General features: G+C 40.8%; 1 protein-coding gene across 1 annotated transcript in view; it reads right to left on the bottom strand.

Annotated features, from left to right (window-relative positions):
* Window positions 1-23117, bottom strand: part of THOC2 (THO complex subunit 2) — a 107299-nt gene that overhangs the window by 5474 nt on the left and 78708 nt on the right. The window contains exons 31-35 of the mRNA XM_075835772.1: window positions 22533-22969; window positions 21237-21295; window positions 19791-19826; window positions 4284-4421; window positions 3595-3661 (exon numbers count right to left, since the gene is read on the bottom strand). Coding sequence (XP_075691887.1) covers window positions 3595-3661; window positions 4284-4421; window positions 19791-19826; window positions 21237-21295; window positions 22533-22969 — 737 coding nt within the window. The remainder of the gene's footprint in view (window positions 1-3594; window positions 3662-4283; window positions 4422-19790; window positions 19827-21236; window positions 21296-22532; window positions 22970-23117) is intronic.

Genomic DNA, 23117 nt, shown 5'->3' on the forward strand with positions numbered 1-23117 from the left:
TATTTGCCGAAAATGTTATTCTAACTTTAGAACAAAAATGAATGAAAAATAAACAATGTGTAAAATGTGTTGTATATAGCTGTAAGAAACCCATTTATTAAGCTGCGAGTTCCCATGTGCCAAGTGGTATAAACAAATATATATATATATATATATATATATATATATATATATACACACACACATACATATATATATATCTATATATATACATACACACACATACAAACAGAAATAAGCAGCACTGAATGTCCAAATCCACAATGGTAATGGGTGCGAGCGGGTAATCCCGATCCAAGGATTGTAGATAAATATAGAAGAAATCCCGCAGCACTCCGATGTAGCAAAAAAAGTGGTTTATTCAGTCAACACACAGCTGCAACGTTTCCATCCTACTATGCTTGAAAAAGGTCCCATAGTAGGATGTAAATGTTGCAGCTCTGTGTTGACTGAATAAACCACTTTTTTTCCTACATCGGAGTACTGTTGGATTTCTTATATATATATATATATATATATATACATATATACATATATATACATACATACACACACACGCAATTAATGTAAAGTTACATAAACAGCATATAAACAGCATCCACTGTCATTCCAAAAGTTACAATTCATTGTATATGCAAAATATTCTCCGGTAGTCAGTAGTTTAGATGACAAGCATTATTTAATGACAGATGAGTATACACCTTATCTATCAGTCATGCACGCTCACAGTGCCAGCATGAAAACTATATACCATCAGCCTGTGACCAGTTGATAAAGTTCTGCTCTGACCTATCACATATTATGTTGTGCTGGAGAACTCTCGCCTGGTAAGTTTTTATAAGAGGAGCCTATAAATTGAAATGTTTTCTTTTGTGATCTAGGCCAAACCTTGAACCTTCATTAAAGGATTTTTCCAGGATTTCACATTGATGGCCTATCTTTAGGATAGGCCATAAATGTGTGATCAGTGGGGTCCAACCTCCAGAACTTTCTAAATAAGCAGAACAGGGCTGGAGCACTCCCACTCCTTCACTGGAGCAGGTTATTAATCAGATTGTCTTTTATTAAGTTTTAACAAGTACAGAAAAAGTAGCAGAACCTTTTACTACAGTACCTACATTTACATGACTGTCATCAGTGTCCCCTAAAATACCAAGAACACAAATCTTCGGCTCAATCAGAAACACTATACACTAGGGATGCACGATACTTAGCTGTGCGGCTGCACAGCTCAGTATAGCAACACATGAATGTATGACCGTGGGGCTGCGGTAGTGTAATACAGTCATTGCCGCGCTCCTGAGTCCTGATAACAAGTGTGCGGGGTCAGGATGATGCGATGCGGCCAGCGCTGCACTAATGATCGGCGGCACTGAAGACAGAACATGGCGGGCACACTACAAAACACCCCTATGTTCTGTCTTCAGTGCCTGAACCACCGCTCATTAGTGCAGTGCCGGCCGCATCACCTCATGCTGACCGCACGCTCTTCCTGTCAGGAGCGGGGCAATGGCTGTATTACACAGCCGCAGACCCGCTGGCAGAGATCAGAGAAACCTCTCATCTCCGCCGTTATTCCCGTGAATGTTGCGATCAAACCTGACTGCAACATTCAGGGGAAAATGCGAAGGGGGGATGCCCCTTGGATCGCGTCACAGGGAATTCCTGTGACACGATTGAGGGACATACCATATATGGGAAGACTGCCCAGGATCCATTGAAGGACCCCAGGGCTGTCTTACCATATTTCCTGTTGTTAGGGCATACTTAGGTATGTCCTAACAACTGCCTGTGTACTATCAGTAATAGATATATGCCAGTACATTAAAGTTTAACAAATAAAGTAAAAACATAAAGTAATGTTAAATTTAAAAAAATACACATACACCTTTTTTACAATAAACATTAATATACACATTCAGTATTGGCGCAGCCATAATAACCTGCACAACAATTTTATTGCATCATTTATGATGTGTACGCTGTAAAAATATAAAATAAAAACAGCTTTCTATCACTTATCAATGTAAGGCACAAGGTGTGATGAATTTAACCTCCATGTGCCTCACATTAATAGTAATTAACCCCATCATGTACCTTACACATTAACCCATTATGACTGAGAAACATGATGGGGTTAATTACTATTAACGTGAGGCACGTGGAGGTTAAATCCATCATCACACCACACGCCTCACATCAGAATTTTTTTTTTTTTATTACTGTTGGCAAAGTATAGAATTGGTATCGAAATCGCAATACTAAACGAAGTATCGGTATCGAAATCCAAATTCTGGTATCGTGACATCCCTACTATACACACTGCCAATGGTGGCCGGCAAACTCGCCAATACAATTCTATAGATGAGCATTCTCATAGCTGTAGATACTGATAAAAGAACCTGTGGTGTATATCAAAGTCTGAGCACAATTTGTCAGATGTTTTGAGAGAAACACCCTCCTGGATTTGGTCAATAGTATGTATACCTTTCTTCTTCCAGCAGGCAAAATCCAGGAATTTAGAAACCTCAGGTAGTTTAGGTTTCCCCCATATAGGAGTAGATTGCAAGCATCCCACAAACCTTGGATCTTTTTAGCTCTATCCCAAACTTTGTAAATCAAGACCAGAGTTGGCATGTTGCGGTTGTTCCCAGATTCGAACATAGACAGTGGGGAGTTGTATTACGATACTTGGATACTTGCATGCATAAATGGCCTATTATGCCCAAGTGCTCCCTCTGTCCCCAATCCCTCAGGAGTTGTAGAAGAGAGGCTAAAAAATATAGCCAAGGGTTTGGTATGGCTAAACCCTTATCACCTTTACCCCTTTGTAGGGTGTCTCATTTTATTCTAGCATACTACTTCATCCAAAATAATGCTCTGAAAATACTGGTAAGCTTATGAAGGTAAAACATAGGGACCAAGGTCGGGGGAATTGTGTGAAATGTAAATGAGACCCCCCACTTGTCCGCAGCCGAGCAGAGGGACAATCATACACCAATTAAGCCCAAGACAAAATGTGTTCCAAATCCAATTCAACGGAAAACTGACCACAAATAGTCCCACTCAACGTGGTCAAATGCTTTGGCAACGTTTCCTTGGAGCATTAATTCATGAGCATTAGTTCTGTGACTGGTACTGCAGCTCAGGCCATTCAAGTGAACGAGGTTGAGCCGCAGTACCAGACATAGTGGAATAGACATGTATGTCTGAAGTGTAGAGAAGAGGTTGTGGTATTTCAGTGAAGAGGCTGTGACCCTCTGCCAAAAAGATATGAGTCCTGGGTTTCCAACTTTTTGTAGATCTTTTAATTTAACTATATATTTAATTAAAGCAATAATAGTAAACCCCTCTAAGAAGAATAAATCTTTTAAGAATAAACTTTGAATGTAATAGCATAGCATTCTCAGAAATGTGCGGTATATGTATTGTATACTGAAGTGTCAGACATGTCAAATACAGCGGTCTTTCCAAGTTTATCTCTACTCAGTATGTTTGACAGTACAAAAGCAATTGGGTTGACACGTGAATTTTCTAATAAAAAAAAATAAAAAAAGGTTTAGCAGCACCAATATTATAAAATGTGCCACTCACTAGTTCCATTCTCTTCTTTGCGTCTCTTTGTCTCTTGGTTCACCTCACGGTCGCTGTTTGAATGATCCTGTTGTGCAATTAGGATGGCAAATGTTAGTATAATGTATATTTCCAAAGCATTACATGTCCTGCATTATTGTTTGTGTTACATGCTTGATTTACTTTACTTATGTTATATGGAATAGAGAAATATCAAGGCTGGAGGGCTTAAAAAGGTTTTCCAGATTTACATAAACTTGCTTTAGGTTAAAAAATAAATTTGTACTCACCTTTAACACTCCCATCTAACAGATGGTTTCCTGGTCATGACCTTTGTATAATCCGCTGCAGTGTGAAGTGTCTTAACAGCCGATGACGTCAGCCAATCACTGGCCACAGAGGTCACATGTTGACAACAGTTCATTGTTGCAGTGGAGTAAACAAAGACCCGCAAAGAACCATGGAACCAAAGGCAGAGGATTTGAAAGGGTAACTTCAGGTCAACTTCGGTTTTTATATGAACTGCTTTTTCACCCTCAAAGCACCAACTAAACTAAGAATTATTAAAAAGTAGTGTTCATCTACCTACAAAAACGTCAAATGTAATGACTATGAGCACTTCCGCATGTTACTGGCACAGTCCAGTCAGTCCTGGGCAATCATTTTCTGACCATGCAATACTAGGAAATCAGAACAAGTATGTCACAAACCCTTTTTCTCTCTTTTCTTTCTTTTTCCTCCTTTTTCTCTCTTTCGCGTGAACGTTCCCTTGATTTATCGACCTCTTTCTTCTCTACCTCTCTCTCTTTGCTCTTGGATTTTGGTGGGTTAGTGTGGTTTGTGTAGTGCTGTTGAATGAAGATGTTGCAAAATTACAACTTCTCATAAACGGTCCTGTAGGCAAACATCAATCTGCAAGCACTTATCCCTCGTGCAGAGCGTTCCACTAGAATCTTTGTTGAGAAGCGCAGTTCATATGTACCAGAAAGGATGAGCATTATTGATTCCAATCACTAGTTAGACATGAGAGCTTTATCACAATAGTTATTAGAATGCAAAAAAAAAAACACTTTCTATCCATTATATATAAATTCATGTACTCCACGAATTTACACAAACCATAAAATACAGAGTACATGGCTGCATTAGCATAAGAGCCAAGTCATACAGGTGGCTCGGTTCACACCTCGTTTTATCCCTAGGTTTAGGATGTACTCCGACCGTATGGTCCTGATGTATGCAACTGTATTCGGCTGCATACATCACCCATTGACCTCCTAAATCTGACATCTTTCTCATAGTCTGGTGCTCTTTTTCAGCACGTAAAATAAACGTGGAATCTCACATGCAGAAGACAGAGCGGATTTAACCAACTATTAGACTCATGACTATAAAAAGGAATAGTAGTAGAATTAGGTTTGCACTTTACTATGGGTCTTTATTTATGGGGAATTCTCCCCCCTATTTATGTATGCTTTCCAATGGTCATATTATAATCCAGAATATTTGATCATCTCGGACACGTTGATGGCAGAGTAAAGCCTCATGCACACGACCGTAGCCATGTGCACGGCTGTGATTTTCGTGTCGGACGGCGGCAGAGTGTCACCCGCGGGCCGTGCACATGGCCACGTGTGTTAATTTCTATGAGCCTGGACCGCAAAACACGGCCGTAATAAGACATGCGGTCGTGGGCATGGGCCCATTGAAAGGAATTGCGGCCGCATAAATACGTTCGTGTGCATGGGGCCTAAAGGATTTCTGCCCGTTTCTGGAATTGCAGAAAGGATTTGTAGAATAATCATGGACATTTCCAAGAGACAAATGAGTCTCAATAGATTGTCACAACAACAAAGAAATAGCAACTCCACTCAAGTTATTTTTTATATAATAAAAGTGAAAATTATTCCTTTAATGACTGGAGATTTTAGACCTTGATGCCCAGAGCAAAATTTCCCCTTTTGGAATGCTGAATTCTAGAAGGGATTTATTTTAATTTTTTTCTTAGCCTACTTCAAACATTTTGGTTTCTTTTTTTGAAAGACACACAGCACTTATTTATTATTTATTTTATTGTTTCGGCCTGTGTACACGGAGGATAATGAACAAGCCAATTACATCACCTTTACCAGTGATCTGCATACACAGATGTATGGAGAATCCACAGATTGCGTCTTCTCTGCATTCCTCCGAGCCCCCTGAACATTGGACACATCTGCCCTGTAACGGTGTAGCACTGCAGTGTAAAGACTGCACTAACATTTATTAAAGTCAATGGGAAAAAACCATGAGGAGAGTGGAAGATGACAATGATGATATTAGTGCCTTCCTTACACCACATTCCCAGTGCTATTGAAGGCACAGAACTGGTTCCCTCAATATCTGCTGGTGAAAAATTATCTTTGCACTGAAGGTTTTAAGTTTAATTAAAAAAATTAAGAAACCAAAGTAGACACAGCCAACAGATTTGGCAAAGGCTGCACGGTGACGTTTGCTATATATTGGTACTCAATTCGGTCATGTTGTGATACTTAAGCCACCAAACAATACAATGTAGCTAAATGGCTCGAGTAGTAGGAAAACGCAACATTCCATCATATGCTGCTTATGTAAGATCCGCAAAACGTGTGGTTTAGATGCTTATCCCTAAAATTTAAGATCTGATATTCAGTATACTTCGTTCTCCATATATCAGTGGGTATACCTACGCCACCAGCGTCACATTACCCAGAGATTGAGATGGAAATTGCGAGTAACTGGGAGATAGCAAAGTGCATGCTGGCAGCTTTAGTTCACATGTGTCGGGGTATCCAGCCCTCTATCTTTATCGGTCTGCAGTGAAAGAACCTGAATCTACAATCTGAATCTTTAGTAGTTGGTGATTTTGCGACTGCAAAACCAACTGATGTTTTGTGACCGCTTTGCTCCTCAGCTGGTCAGTCACTTGGGGCCAACCTTGTGATGTTCTAGTAGTAGGAATTTTCTACATTTGTGTTTTTTTTTGTTTTGTTTTTTTAAAGAAGTGAACTGTCTATTTCTACTTGTTCGATTGGAGCTTTCAGATGATTTCTAGTTAGAAACACAATTTCTTGTGGTTACTGAATAGTTTTTAGTCCCACGTTAAAAGGAGTTCCTTAAAGGGAAGGTGTCACGAACAAATTTATTTTTATATGTTATTGCTTTTAGTATGTCATTAAAATTTGTTTTATTTGTGTTTTTGTGTTGTACTTTTTTCTTTCTTTTACTTCTCTATGGGGGCTGCCATTTTTTTCATCTCTGTATGTGTCGATTAACGACACATACAGAGATGGAATACGGCACATACATCCCCATAGAGAATGCGAACGGGAGCCGTTCCATTCACTATAGTGTACGCCGTCTGTGTGGGAACGGCGCATGAGCCGCTCCCAACCAGTCCAAAAGGAAGGCCTTCGGCTGAGCGACATCCGGCGCCATTTTCATGTGGACCGGAAGCCGTGGCCGGACAGTAAGATGACTACTTCCGGTCGCGGCTTCCGTCCATATGTTCAGAAGCAAGAACTAGGAGCGGAGGCCGCGGCGGCGGCAGGTAAGTTATGTTTGTATGTTCGTGTTATACTGTCTGATTACCACTGTATCTAAAATGGCGGCACACAGTGTAGGAGGATTGAACATTCTACCCCCTCCTTTCTCCTGGCACTAGCCAGGATAAAGGAGGGGGGATTGTTTGAGCACACTAGAGCGAGTGTGTCTTCTCCAATTTTGCAGCATAAAGCAATGAGGTTGCTTTACCACATGCCAATGCTGCAATTTTGGGAATTGCTCCCTCTAGTGACCAGCACATGGAAATGTTATAAATTAGAATCTAATTTATAATATTTCCTGACTTGTGAAAAAATTAAAAAAAATTAGAACAATGTGGAATCATTTATATACTGTTTAACTAAAAAATATATATATATATATATATATATTTTTCTAGCGACACATTCCCTTTAAGTTCAAAGTTTATATTGTTTACCGCTAAACTATAGGCCCTTTGCAGGTCAAACTCATGGGTAGATTGTAAGATCGTTAGTAGATCTGCTTTCCCTTCCCATAGACTTGTGTGAGTTACATAGTTACATAGTTAGTACGGCTGAAAAAAGACACATGTCCATCAAGTCCAACCAAGGGAAGGGAAAAGGGAAGGAAAAATTTCTACACATAGGAGCTAATATTTTTTTGTTCTAGGAAATTATCTAACCCTTTTTTAAAGCCATCTACTGTCCCTGCTGTGACCAGCTCCTGCGGTAGGCTATTCCATAAATTCACCGTTCTTACTGTAAAGAAGCCTTGTCGCCTCTGCAGCTTGAACCTTTCTTTCTCCAGACGGAGGGAGTGCCCCCTTGTTTTTTGAGGGGGTTTTACAAGGAACAGGATATCACCATATTTTTTGTATGTGCCATTAATATATTTATATAAGTTAATCATGTCCCCCCTTAGTCGTCTTTTTTCAAGGCTAAATAGGTTTAATTCTTTCAATCTTTCCTCATAACTTAAATTCTCCATGCCCCTTATTAGCTTCGTTGCTCTTCTTTGTATTTTTTCCAACTCCAGGGCATCCTTTCTATGAACTGGAGCCCAGAACTGAACTGCATATTCTAGATGGGGCCTCACTAATGCTTTGTAAAGTGGCAATATTACATCTCTGTCCCGCGAGTCCATGCCTCTTTTAATACACGACAATATCTTGCTGGCCTTTGAAGCAGCTGATTGACACTGCATACTGTTATTGAGTTTATGATTTACAAGAACACCCAGATCCTTCTCAACAAGTGAATCCGCCAGTGTAGCTCCCCCTAGGACATATGATGCATGCAGGTTGTTGGTACCCAGATGCATAACTTTACATTTATCTACATTAAACTTCATCTGCCAAGTGGACGCCCAAACACTTAGTTTGTTTAAATCTGCCTGCAATTCACAAACATCTTCCATAGTCTGAACTATATTACATAGCTTGGTGTCATCTGCAAAAATAGAAATAGTGCTATTAATCCCATCCTCTATATCATTAATAAATAAGTTGAATAATAGTGGTCCCAGCACTGAACCCTGGGGTACACCACTTATAACCGGTGACCATTCAGAGAAGGAATCATTGACCACAACTCTCTGGATACGGTCCTTGAGCCAATTCTCAATCCAATTACAAACTATATTTTCTAAACCTATAGTCCGTAATTTACCCATTAGGCGTCTATGGGGGACAGTGTCAAATGCCTTTGCAAAGTCCAAAAACACTAAATCCACGGCGGCCCCTCTGTCTAGACTTCTGCTTACCTCTTCATAAAAACAGATTAGGTTAGTTTGACAACTTCTGTCCTTAGTAAAACCATGCTGGCTGTCACTTATAATGCTATTTATTGTCACATAATCCTGTATATAGTCCCTCAATAGCCCCTCAAACATTTTCCCCACGATGGATGTTAAGCTTACTGGTCTATAATTACCCGGGGAAGACCTAGAGCCCTTTTTGAAAATAGGCACCACATTTGCCCTGCGCCAGTCCCTTGGCACTATACCAGTCACTAGAGATTCTCTGAATATTATGAAAAGGGGGACAGAAATAACTGAACTAAGCTCTTTAAGAATTCTAGGGTGTAACCCATCTGGTCCCGGAGCCTTGTGCACATTTATTTTATTGAATTTAGCTTGGACCATCTCTACATTCATCCAATTCAGTATATCAGCCGATATATTAACAGCACTGGCACCGGCTACATCAGATGCTCTTTCTTCAGTTGTATATACAGAGCTAAAGAACCCATTTAGTAACTCTGCTTTCTCTTGATCCCCTGTGATCAACTCCCCATTACCATTATCTAGGGGTCCTACATGTTCAGACCTTGGCTTTTTTGCATTTATATGCTTGAAGAATTTTTTAGGATTTGTTTTACTATCCTTGGCCACCTGCCTTTCATTTTGTATTTTTGCTAATTTTATTACATTTTTACAGATTTTATTAAGCTCTTTATATTTTACAAAGGCTACAGCTGTACCCTCAGATTTGTATTTTTTAAATGCCCTTTTTTTGTCATGTATTGCCCCTTTCACAGAAGGTGTAAGCCATGTGGGGTTTAATTTGAGTCGTTTATACTTATTACCTGTAGGAATAAATTTTGCACTATAATAACTCAAAGTAGATTTGAAAATCTCCCATTTATCATTTGTTCCATTATTTGACATTAGTTCTTCCCAGTCCATATCCTGAATTGCAGCCCTCATCCTGGGGAAATTGGCTTTCTTAAAATTAAATGTTTTTGCCCTCCCAGCCTGCGTTTGTTTTTTACAGTATAGGTAAAATGTAACTGTATTGTGATCACTGTTACCGAGGTTTTCACGAACATTGACATTCCCAACAAGATCTGCATTATTAGAAATGACCAGATCCAGAGCTTCACCTCTAGTCGGGTCTTCCACAAACTGGCCCATAAAATTTTCCTGCAACAGGTTGAGGAAATGTCTCCCCTTTGCAGTTGAAGCCGAACCATGACACCAATTAATATCCCGGAAATTAAAATCTCCCATTATCACTACAGTACCCGCCTGTGCAGCCCGCTCCATCTGTTTATATAGCTGAACTTCCATCTCCTCAGTTATATTGGGGGGTCTATAGATTACACCAAAAGTTATTTTTTCAGTGTTTACCTCCCTTTCTAGTTCCACCCACAAGGTTTCAACCTCCTCACAGTCTTCACCCACTATTGTCTCTTTCACACTCGCCTTCATATCACTTCTCACATACAGACATACACCACCACCTTTCCTATTTGTCCTGTCTTTACGAAAAAGTGTAAAACCCTGTAGATTTACAGCCCAGTCATGTGAAGAGTTAAGAGAAGCATTGTCATAATAGAACTTTTTCTTATACATTTGCTTTTTTTCTTCCCCCCCCCCCCCCCCTCATTGGCTTAGTTTTATTTTGACTAAAAACACAGCACACAGGAGACATTAGTTATGATCTATATAAAATGACAGTAATACAGTCACGCACATTTACGAACACAGGCATAGCGTTGTACTGCGTGTCGTATTCCCCATTGTATCAGACACCTGTCTTGAAATACAGCGCGTGCTTCTGAACACAACCACATTGGCTGGGCTTATTAGGTTGCACCTGGCATTGATCACAGTGGCGGATACCTTGGTACAACTTCTGTATTCCCTTTTACTAAGTGGAGGAGATGGGGCACATCTCCATGTTTTATCTACTTCTTTCTGTAGATTACTGTTACCTGGCAAAAGCCATGTAGAAGTTTAAACTAGAGACTGATAATGAACATTAAGGCCTCAATCACACGGCAGGGTTTCCCGGCCGGGTGCCGGCCGTTCATAAATCGGCCAGCACCCGGCTGCCTTAGGAATAATAGACCCCTAATGGGGCTATTCACACGACCGATTTTTTGACGGCCGGGAAAACCGGCCGTCAAAAAATAGGACATGCTCTATCTTCGCCCGGGTACCCGGCCGCCCGGCTCCCATAGAAGTCTATGGGGCCGGGTAATACACGGCCATCACCGGGATGTGTCCCGAGTGATGGCCGGGTTTTCCGGAGCTTGCGCTCTATCTCCTCCTCCTCACAGCGCAGAGTGCATGTGAGGAGGAGGAGTTGATGCCATTCTGACGAATGGCATCGCTGTACACTGTGTGGCAGGGCCGGGGTGTACAGCAGGTGGAAGGGAGCGCTGCGCTGGCTCCCTTCCCCTGCTTGAAAAGCACCCTGGCCCGGCGACACCTTCGATGGCGCCGCTAGCAGCTGCTGCTGCGGCTGCTACTACTGTAGCGACGCCACTATAGGAGAGCGGGGAGGTATCTCACCGCTCTGCTATGTGCTAGCCGCACTTTAGCTCCTTGAAGGAGCGGAATCCCCGTGTTTTCGGGGATTCCGCTCCTGGACAGAGCGCTTGATGTCTCTGTCCATATCTGGGCAGTGACATCAGGGGAAACTCCTGAAGCGGAATCCCCGAACACATGGGGATTCCCCTTCAGGAGTTGCCGCTGATGTCACTGTCCGGATCTGCCCGGCCCGGCACGGATGCAAAACTTAATGCAAACCGGCCGGGCAAAATGGCCGATTTTACCGGCCGACACTCGGGCTCGGGAACGACCCGGTCGTGTGAATCCCGCCTTAATGCAGAAATGGCCTCTGGTCTGCCAGGGAGATGCTCTCTTTTCTGGTGCCCAGGAGGTGACATCCATATACTTGAAGGGTGGATTCACACATGGCAGATTTTTTTGCAGAAGTTTCTGTGACTGAAAATCCATTCTATTTATCTGAATGAGGTTGTTTTTTCAGTCGCAGAAACTTCTGCAATAAAATCTGCCGTGTGTGAATCCTCCCTAATAGGAGATATGGAAAAGGATTGAAGTAATAAGACAACTGCTTTAAAACAAATGTTTAGTATTTAACGATCCAGATGTCATGATCCTCAGTAAATAGTGGCAATTACTATGTTGCTTAACCCCTTAAGGACGCAGCCTAGTTTGGGCCTTAAGGCTCAGAGCCCATTTTTCAAATCTGACATATTTCACTTTATGTGGTAATAACGTCGGAATGCTTAAACCTATCCAAGCGATTCTGAGATTGTTTTCTCGTGACACTTTGGGCTTCATGTTCGTGGTAAAATTTGGTCGATATATTCAGTCTTTATTTGTGAAAAATTGCAAAATTTAGAGAAAATTTACAAAAAATAGCATTTTTCAGAATTTAAATGCATCTGCTTGTAAAACAGACGGTTATACCACCCAAAATAGTTACTAGTTCACATTTCCCATATGTCTACTTTAGATTGGCATCGTTTTTTGAACATTATTTTATTTTTCTTGGACGTTACAAGGCTTAGAACATAAACAGCAATTTCTCATATTCTTAAGAAAATTGCAAAAGCCTTTTTTTGAAGGTGCCAGTTCAGTTCTGAAGTGGATTTGAGGGGCCTATGTATTAGAAACCCCCATAAAACACCCCATTTTAAAAACTAGACTCCTCAAAGTATTCAAAACAGCATATAGAAAGTTTTTTAACCCTTCAGGCATTTCACAGGAATTAAAGCAAAGTGGAAATGAAATTTGCAAATTTCATTTTTTCTGCTGAATTTCAATTTTATTCAATTTTTTTTTAGTAACAGAGAAGGTTTTACCAGAGAAACACTACTAAATATGTATTGTCCAGATTCTGCAGTTTTTAGAAATGTCCCACATGTGGCCCTACTGCGCTCGTGGACTAAAACACAAGCCCTAGAAGCAAAGAAGCACCTAGTGCATTTTGAGGCCTCTTTTTTATTAGAATATATTTTAGGCAGCATGCCAGGTTTGAAGAGGCGTTGAGGTATCAAAACAATGGAAACCCACCAGAAGTGACCCCATTTTGGAAATTACACCCCTCAAGGAATTCATTTATGGTTTTTGTTATCATTTTGACCGCACAGTTTTTTCACAGCACCTATTTGAATTGGGCTGTGAAATGAAAAAAATTATATTTTTTCCAATAAGATGTCATTTTTGATCAAATTTTCTTATTTTCACAGGGAACAACATACCCCATTTTGTTGCCCAATTTGTCCTTAGTGCGGCAATACCCCATTTGTGGTGATAAACTGCCGTTTGGGCCCATGGGAGGGCTCAGAAGGAAAGGAGCGCTATGTGTTTGTTGGAGTCCAGATTTTGCTGGATTGGTTTTCGGGTGCCATGTCGCATTTGCAGAGCCCCAGAGGTATCAAAGCAATGGAAACCCACCAGAAGTGACCCCATTTTGGAAACTACACCCCTCAAGGAATTCATTTATGGTTTTTGTTATAATTTTGACCGCACAGTTTTTTCACAGCACCTATTTGAATTGGGCTGTGAAATGAAAAAAATTATATTTTTTCCAATAAGATGTCATTTTTGATCAAAATTTCTTATTTTCACAAGGAACAACATACCCCATTTTGTTGCCCAATTTGTCCTTAGTGCGGCAATACTCCATTTGTGGTGATAAACTGCCCTTTGGGCCCATGGGAGGGCTCAGAAGGAAAGGACCACCATTTGGCCTACTGGAGCTTTTCTGGTGCTAAGTCATGTGTGCAGAAGCCCCTGAGGTACCAGTACAGTTGAAACCCCCGAGAAGTGACCCCATTTTAAAAACGACACCCCTTAAGACATTCATCTAGAGTTGTAGTGAGCATTTTGACCCCACAGGTACTGTGTAATAGATAATGCGCAGCAGATGGTGCAGTGTGAGATTTGCAATTTTATATATGTATATGCCATTTCAGTGTCCAATATATTTGCCCAGCATGCGCCACCGGAGATATACACCCCTTAAATTGTAATGTGGGTTCTCCTGGGTACGACAATACCCTACATGTGGCTGTTATCAGCTGCCTGGGCATACGGCAGGGCTCAGAAGGGAAAGATGAGGGGGGTAAGCTGTGCGGAGTGCATCAGGGTAAATTAAAAATCAAGGGATGTATGATACATTTTAAAACAATCTTTTATACAGAGCCCTGGTTTTTCGGGACACGTGTCACATTGGTATATTGTGTTCTTCCTTATCCCCCTCTTATAGCAGACTCTGCACCTCTTTTGACTCTTTCCCTTTCCACCGGTTTGGGGACCTTCTCCTGGAAAGTGTTGCCCTGGTACGATGCGTGTGGCCTCGCTTCCAGAAGTACTGGGTGCCCCCCCTTCCTGGTCCCTAAAGATTAGATCTTGAAATTCCAGGAAAGTTCCCCTCTGGCCTGCACATCGACGTAGCACATACGCATTGTACAAAGCCATCTGTATGATGTGCCCGGCCAGCTTCTTATACCACACCGCATGGCGCTGTAGGGCTTCAGGACTTGATTTGACAAGTCCATCCCTCCCATGTACCTATTGTAGTCCAGGATGCAGTCTGGTTTGGGGGTGGCCTTTCCTTCATATATCCTAAACCTGTAGGTATACCCTGATGCACTCTCGCACAGCTTATACATCTTCACGCCATACCTTGCCCTCTTACCTGGCAGGTACTGGCGGAATTGAACCCTCCCTTTAAAATGTACCAGGGACTCATCAATAGAAAAACACTTCTCGGGGGTGTATGCTTGGGAAAACCATGCACTGGAACGGTCTAATAGGGGTCTCCGTTTATACAAACGGTCAAAACTGGGGTCATCTCGGAGTGGGCACGGCTCATTATCAGTATAATGTAAGAAGCGAAGTATTGCCTCATTTATTTATTTTTTTAGGTTCCAGTTCATTTCTGAAGTTGCTTTGAGGGGCCCATATATTAGAAACCCCTATCAAACACCCCATTTTAGAAACTAGACCCCTCAAAGTATTCACAACAGCATTTAGAAAGTTTATGAACCCTTTAGGTGTTTCACAGAAATTTAGAGCAAAGTAGAGGTGAAATTTACTCTTTTTATACCATTTTTTTTATAACACAAAAGGATTTATCAGAGAAACGCAACTCAATACTTATTACCCAGATTCTGCAGTTTTGAGAAATATCCCACATGTGGCCCTAGTGCGGTAATGGACTGAAGCACCGGCCTCCGAAGCAAAGGAGCACCTAGCGGATTTTGAGCACTCTTTTTTATTAGGCACCATGTCCGGTTTGAAGAGGTCTTGTGGTGCCAAAACATTGGAAACCCCCCAAAAGTGACCCCAATTTGGAAACTAGACCCCTTGAGGAATCCATTGTAGTTTTCATGGGGTGCATGCGGCTTTTTGATCAGTTTTTATTCCATTTTTAGGTGGCGTGGTGACTAATAAACAGCAATTCTACTATTGTTTTTGTATACTTTTTTTTTTACAGCGTTCACCGTGCGCTATAAATGATATATTAACTTTATTCTGCGGGGCAATACGATCACGGCGATACCAGATGTTTATAGTTTTTTTTTATGTCTTATGGCGTTTGCACAATAAAATACGTTTTGTAAACAATCATTCACTTTTTGTGTTACCTTATTCTAAGAGCCAGAACGTTTTTATTTTTCAATCAATAAAGCCGTGCGAAGACTTATTTTTTGCGTAACGAACTGTATTTTCCATCAGGACCATTTTTAGGTACATGCGACTTTTTGATCTCTTTTTATTCCATTTTTTGGGAGGTGAAGTGACCAAACAATTGTGATTGTGGTACGGTTTATTAATATTTTTTTTTACGGCGTTCACCGTGCGGGATAAATAACAAAATAATTTTGTAGTTCAGGCCGTTACGGACGCGGCGATACCAATTATGTATAGTTTATTTGTTTGTTTATATATTTTTATTAATAATAAAGGACTGATAAGGGAAAAAGTGGGACTTTTACTTTTATTACTTTTAAAACTTTTATTTTCTTATTTTTACACATCTTTTTTTAACTTTTTTTTTACTTTATTACTTTGTCCCACTAGGGGACTTGAGGGCAGGAGGCCCTGATCGCTATTCTAATACACTGCACTACATGCGTAGTGCAGTGTATTAGAACTGTCAGCTACTCACTGACAGCAAGCATAGTGGGTCCTGACGTTGTCAGGACCCACTAGGCTTCCGTCTATGGCATAGCCGGACGCCATTGTTTGGTGTCCGGTTGCCATAGTCACCATCGCCGGCCGCTATCGCGTAGCAGGCTGGCGATGGCAGCTTAACCCCTAAAAAGCCGCGATCTCTATAGAACGCGGCTTTTAAGGGGTTAATCAGCGGGGACACAGCGATCGGTCCCCGCTGTAGGAGCTGTGACAGCTGCTGAACAAGACAGCAGCGTCACAGCTCCTGTATGTGTCGGGAGGACGGCCGAAACGGCCGTTACTCCCGTGACGTACTATTACGTCATGGAGCGCGAACGATACAGCTGCCATGACGTAATAGTACGTCAAGGAGCGGGAAGGGGTTAAAAGGGGTTTTCCCATCAGGGACATTTATGGTATATCCACAGGATATGCCATAAATGTCAGATAGATACGGGTCCGCACCTATCTCTAGAACGGGGCCCCCTAAACCAAGTTCTACCTTTCTCAGTTCCCGCTGTCTCCCGGGGCAACTTCGTAATTTCCGACCATGTAAATCAGGAAAACAGAGTAGCTCGCTGAGCTATGCGATTTCCATAACTCCCATAGAAGTGAACGGCAGTTATGGAAGCAACGTAGCACGCAAATTACGCGGTTTTCGTAATTTCCGACCATGTAATCAGGAAGTGGCCAGAAGGTAGTCGAGGAAGGGAGTCGAGAAAGGTAGTATAGGGTTCAGGGTGCCCCCGTTCTAGAAAAAGGTGCGGACCTGTGGATATGCCATGTGTCCCTGATGGGAAAACCCCTCTAATGATCTTCTAAATAACCTGTGCGAAATACTTCTGGTCCAAACAAATATTTAGGGATCTCATTATTTGCCTTCAAGTCCTCCATTACACAATCATTCTGCTGGCTCGAGGTGCATGGTGCTTCTCCTCAGACTTAATAAGGACCACCCCTTCATGAGCGGTTGTGCCAAATTCTCAGAATTGTTATGCAGACGTATGTAGCTTTGTGTAAGCATTCAATTTTAGAGCATGCTCACCGAAACTTAACATGTTATACAAATGTAGAATAAAAAAATTAAACATAGCATCGGTGACTTTATGCCAATGTCTATCTGGTGTGACCAGAATATGATAGTTTTGCGGGCACCTAACAAATGTGCTGTTCACTTAAAACCATAAAACAGGTGCCTAGTAGCTATGTAAATGTGGCACATGTGCTCACTGTCTGACAGTTCTGGTCTCACATAGGCATTTACAAATACATTCCCTTTATTGTTACTTCTATATTCAATATGCTAACCAAAACCTTATGTGGGCAGCTATTTCACCAAATCAGGACAAGCTTAAAAAAAAAAAAAAAAAAAAATAATCAAATTAAAAAAAAAGTATAAATAATAAAATCCATTATAATTTGCTAGTAAGTATAAGAAAATTGTGAGGAGGTGTTGCTGTATGTTGGCAGGTGGAGAAATCAATTGTTCTTTATATGACAGAGATGAATAAGCTCGTGACTGCTATTTTTTGTCAAGGTAAGTGGGATTCTAAAAATCTGTTTAGTTACACTGAAAATTTATAAGAAATGAAAAAAAACTATTTTCATTACCTGCTACAAAGTGAATGTAAAATCTAACAGTTAATTGTTAAGAAAAGATGATACACATATAGAACATATAGTTAAGTGATTCCCATAATTCTCTTTCATACGAAGAACAAAATATATATCTTAAGTCAAGCACGAGCGTGGAGAAGGTTCAACTGATCCCACAATTTCAGACCAAAAAAGCAGATGAAATGAAACCAATCTCTGGCAATGCACATAGAAAGGAGTAGGGCTGGTCAATTAATCAAATTAATTTGATTAACTCGCCCACAAGGCCTCTGATGATTCAGTTTTTTTTAACAGAATTGTTAAATCGATTCTCTGGCGGCACCGTCGTGCCGTGCTGCAGGAGGAAGCTACGCCTTGCTGCCTCGTCACCTGCCTGGTCCGCCCCGTCTGAGAGGCTGTGCCCCGTTCTGTCGACACCAGCTCCCTGTTCTGTCCCTGCTTTCACACGGAACTGCTGTTCTGAACAAAATAATACAGTGCAGAACAGCAGTTCCATGGGGACGAAAGGACTCCCTAGTATAGTGCCACACCACCCTGTAGATAGCGCCACTGTAGATCCCTCTAGGAGCAGAATCCCCGGCTAGACCATTGCAGATGCTCTGGCTGGGGATTCTGCTCCTAGATGGAGTCCCTAACATCGTTGTCCATATTTGAACAGTGACGTCATGGGCTTCCTCTAGAAGTGGAGTCCCGAGCCAGAGTAAGTATGTATGTATGTATCTATCTATATACATACACAAATATATATTTATTTCCTTGTGATATTCTATCTCTGTCATATGTGGATATTGAAACTTGTTGTATTGTATTACCTGGCCAGGTGGTGTTTCAAATTATTGTATTACTGTTTTAGGCAATAGCCCGGGAAACGGTATTCATTTTGCTCACTGAATAGACTGTATACGATTTTTTTCCACCCCGATGTGTGCTCGAGGTGTCCTAAAGCGTAGTTTGCTTTTTCTTTCTTCAAATGAACGTGCCAAACTGAGCACTGCTGGAGCCTAATTATTTTTGTTTAAAGAATTTCCAGGCTTTAAACAAAATCCTGCTGGATCCACTCTACGTTTTGGTTTCCTTGGGTCTTATATATTAGCCGTTTTAACGTATTGGCCTTTAAGATCTTAGGTCAAATGTGACCACAAAAATGTGGATTTTTTTTTATTTTTGAACGGGCCAGTGACGAGGCAAATGAGCATTCATACGCTCACGATCAGGGCAACGATCAGACTATAAACAAACAAACAAAAAGCTCGTTTAACAGCTGTTCAAATCAAAAAGGACACTAGTCAACAGCACATCTCTCTATGTAAACAGGGAGATGTACTGCCGTCATGATGCAAATGCATGGGGACGAATTATCGTAGAAACGATTGTTCATCCCCATATATCACCGATGATTGCTCCTTGTAATTTGAGGTAATGAGCGCCAATCGACGTGCTGTATCGTCGATTGGTGCTCATTTTCAAGGCCAGTATCGCGCCATCTAAAGGACCAAGCACCAGGTCTAAGGGTCCTTTTAAATGGCGCAAAACAGGCCATAAAAATGAGCGCCTATGGACGACACAGCGCGTCGATCGGTGCTCACTAGCTCCATTTACAAGGAGTAATCATCGGTAATATATGGGGAAAATACCATGCATTTGCATCATGTTGGCAGCACATCTCCCTGTTTACACAGGAAGATGTGCTGCCGACCATTGTATCGGGTGCATAAAAGATCTAATCAGTCGATGAATGAGAGTTTTCGGACTGCTGTGAGTCCCTCCTATATGGTGTCCATATGCCCTGATAGGGCATTTGGAGAGAGGATGTCCTGATGAAACAAGCCCTTTAAAAAACCTGTCGAATGTGATTTATTTATTTTTTCTCTAAGTGCTGGACAGGGTTTCTAAATTTTGATCACATCATCAAGTTTCTTCTTACACCTTCGGTTAATGTTCTGCAGTTTAAATTATTGGTACCAACAACTCTTTACAATAAACCACAAACACTAACTTCTCCTGTCAGATTCATGGTCAAACCCAAAAGGCACGACTAAGTTATATGTGCATTATACATTTTGTTACAATGCAAAAATGGTTTGACATATGACAACAATGATGAAAGGAACTCAAACCTTTGCTGAAGAGTCCTTAAATTCATTGAGGTTGTCCTGTAGAAAATGAATGGAGATGACACGTGAGCTGGATAGTTGTCAGTAACGAGACCCATGGTTGTGACCTTGAGAAAATACAGCTACTCCTTTGAGGGGGAATAAATCTTTTGATGCTGTTAACACTGAACAAAGAAAATCAATATGGAAACTGCTACATGTTAAACTGATATTCATTAGCTAAGCATAGATAGAAAAAAAAAAATTGTGTTGGAATTTCACAAAATTTTATAAAAAGAAAAAAAAAATGCACACTTCGTGTTAAGAGCTAAGCAAACGGTTTACATTTTAGCTCTATAAGGGGAGGGGGGAAAAAAAAGTGGCAAAAGTGAAATGAAGTGTACAATATAACATTAATCTTGTGCAAAACAGTCCTTTTCACAATCAGAATATATTCTGTCAAGTCATATTACCTTACCAAAATATGAGGAAAAAATAAAATTAAAAAATTGATGAAAATCCATTGACAGTTGCAAGGCACATCTCGGTAATCCAAGTGCTTCATGGGCAGAAGTAAGGGACTTACAGTTTTGACGGTCATCATAGACATCAGGGGGAAAAAAGCTGTATTCAAATGGAGCATCAAAAGAAAAAATAAGAAGAGGTGCATGGGTATAGCAATCACCAGTCTTCATTGTAGGCTATGCCCATGGCAGCTGCTGCTTGAAGGCCAAAATGGGTATCTCTTGGGTCTGTGAGACGATTATACAGCTGCCACATCTCTCGTCAATTGAAATGTAGAGACCAACATGTAACGGGATTCAGGTAGACTTTCCAGGATACATCTGACCGAAGCCGCATGCTCAAATTACACAACTATTTCAGGTACGATCATCAGACTTTACAGGGAAATCTTTCACAGCTTTTTCTTAGAAGGCACATTTCGGCAAAACGAAGCTTGCATCGCCTGAGGAATTCAGGAGGTATCCTAATATTTCCACAGGATCCAGGAAATCTTCTGTAGAAAATTCTCAGACAAAAATAGAAAATAGTGTAGGAGGGGGGAAAAAAAGCAAAAAGAAAAATACTCTTCTCGACTTGAATCTTGAAGGCGGTTTGCTTGTAGCTATTTCACTCCCTTACACAATTAATAATGGAGTGCTTAGTAATATTCAGGCACTTCACCACAAGCTTTCTTCACACTATTTACAAAAATATGACTGCTAGGTCCTTGAAGATTTAGATTTTTATTTGCCATTTTAGAAAAATACTTTATAGAAAAATAGTCCAAACATGGCATTTTTTTTTTTTGCAATTTCAAAATACTAAATATCAACACAAAAATAAACGAAAAAAAAAAATCCAGCGACATCCAGTAGAAAATTGGCACCCAACTTGAAGGAAGACGGACTCTTGTATTCCACACAGGTGAGCCTAATATGGATACAGGCTTCCTCATGCTATACTAACCTTAACTGCTGAGGAATGTGATGGGGAAGAATGCGTATCAATTTTACGTCGTTTTTGTTCTAAAAGGAGAAGAAAAGAAAAAAGATTAATTTAATTTTTTTGTTTGGTTCTTGTGGGTGGCCATATAATTTATTGATTAACTTTAAGTAACGTTTTAGGTGGGGGGGTGTATCGGGAAAAAAAAATCTCATTCTGCGTTTTTTTTAATTCTAAATTTACAGAGTTCACCATGCTGGAGAAGTAATGCATTCATTTTATTCAATTGGTAGGTATATTTACTGCAACAGCCGATGTAGCAGTATTAGAAGGCTTTGGTATAATAGGCAAATAGCTTGTTAGGCATCCGGCTGCCAGGCAATCCATCTGCTCCCCGTGGAGTGCCTTCCTCTGTAGCCAATTAGATGCAGTGAACGCTATTGACCACAGCATCTAAGGGATTAAACGTCTGGCATCTTAGTTACCTTCAATCCGGATGTTGCAGTGCGATGTTGTCTGTAATATACAGCTCCTGTGCCCGTGCCATCCACTGGACGTACTATTAGGTCCTATTGTGATGAAAACCCAGCAAATAGGACGTAATGGTATGTTCAAATGGGGTTCTAGGTTAAAGGGATTGTCTATACTGAGACCAACCCTTTAATTGAAAATGGCACGATGAATGTCCACAGTTTTTTTTATATAATTTTAATCCTAAAGGCAGATTTCAGAGACCACAGACGCTTCAGAACAGTATAGAAGCCTATGTATGCATACTTTGCCCATGGAAGTGCTCTATAAAAACAGTGTGGTTTGTGCAGCATCGGTCTTGATATTTGCCCTTGAAGACGGATTTACAACATTTTACAAACTATAAAATAGTTTTAATTAACTCACAACTATGGGCTTATTAAGACAAAACGTGTAAATCGTCAGTGTGACGGACGTTTTGTTTTTTACTGGGCGTCACAATGACGCATGTATTTCTATGGGGCTATTCACATGGCTGCCGTTTTAACGGATTGTGTGCGGGGCCCGTGAAAATATAGGTCAAGTCCTATTTTTGTCAGTTTTCACGGATCCCTCAATAGACTCAAGCATATGAGAGATCCGTGAAAAAAAGTCCCGCACAGGGGCAAATTGGTTGTGAAAACCGGAAGTTTTTTACGACCGATTTCACACACGTTCGTCTGAATAAAGCCGAAGTGTCACTTTGTGTAGGATTTAAAAAAGATAAAAAATCTGTCTTCTATTTACGCACACACAAAAAAAAATTTAAATACAATAATAATAACAACAACAACAACAACAACAACGTACCCCTTTCAATCTCAGAGGTCTCGGATCTGGGAACAGGGGACTTCAAGGACCCAGCAACAGCGGTTTTATCTCCTCCTTTGGAACTTTCTTTCAATTTAGATTCTTTAAAAACATCTCTCTCCCGAGGGGGCTCCTTTTCTTTCTCCTTCTCTGCAGCCAGTTTTGATTCAGTGCTTGTCGTAGCAGCCTTAGATTTTTCCTCCTTCTGAGATTTTTCTTCCTTCTTCGTTTTTTCTTTTTCTTTGTCGGATTTTTGAGTTTTCTCCTTGACGTCTCGCAGTTTTTCATCTTTATTTGCCCGGTCTTCCTTTACTTTATCTTTTCCATCCTTGCCTGGTGCCTTGGTCTCTTGTGGAGCAGTTTGAGTCTTCTCCTTTTTATCTTTCTCCTTTTCCTTCCCCAGTTTATCTTTGTCTTCCTTTTCTTTAGCAACTTTGCTGTAGACAAAAGCAGAAGTAAGCATTAGCTGACCGAAACTCACATTGATGACTGGGTTTGTGTTTAGTGTAAAGAAGCCCCATCACATCTTTATCTGTAGTGCCTGTTTTGGGAGGACTAATATCTAACAAGTATATGCTTTGCCAA

This window comes from Rhinoderma darwinii, chromosome 8, assembly GCF_050947455.1.
Source record: "Rhinoderma darwinii isolate aRhiDar2 chromosome 8, aRhiDar2.hap1, whole genome shotgun sequence".
In the NCBI taxonomy this organism is placed as follows: domain Eukaryota; kingdom Metazoa; phylum Chordata; class Amphibia; order Anura; family Rhinodermatidae; genus Rhinoderma; species Rhinoderma darwinii.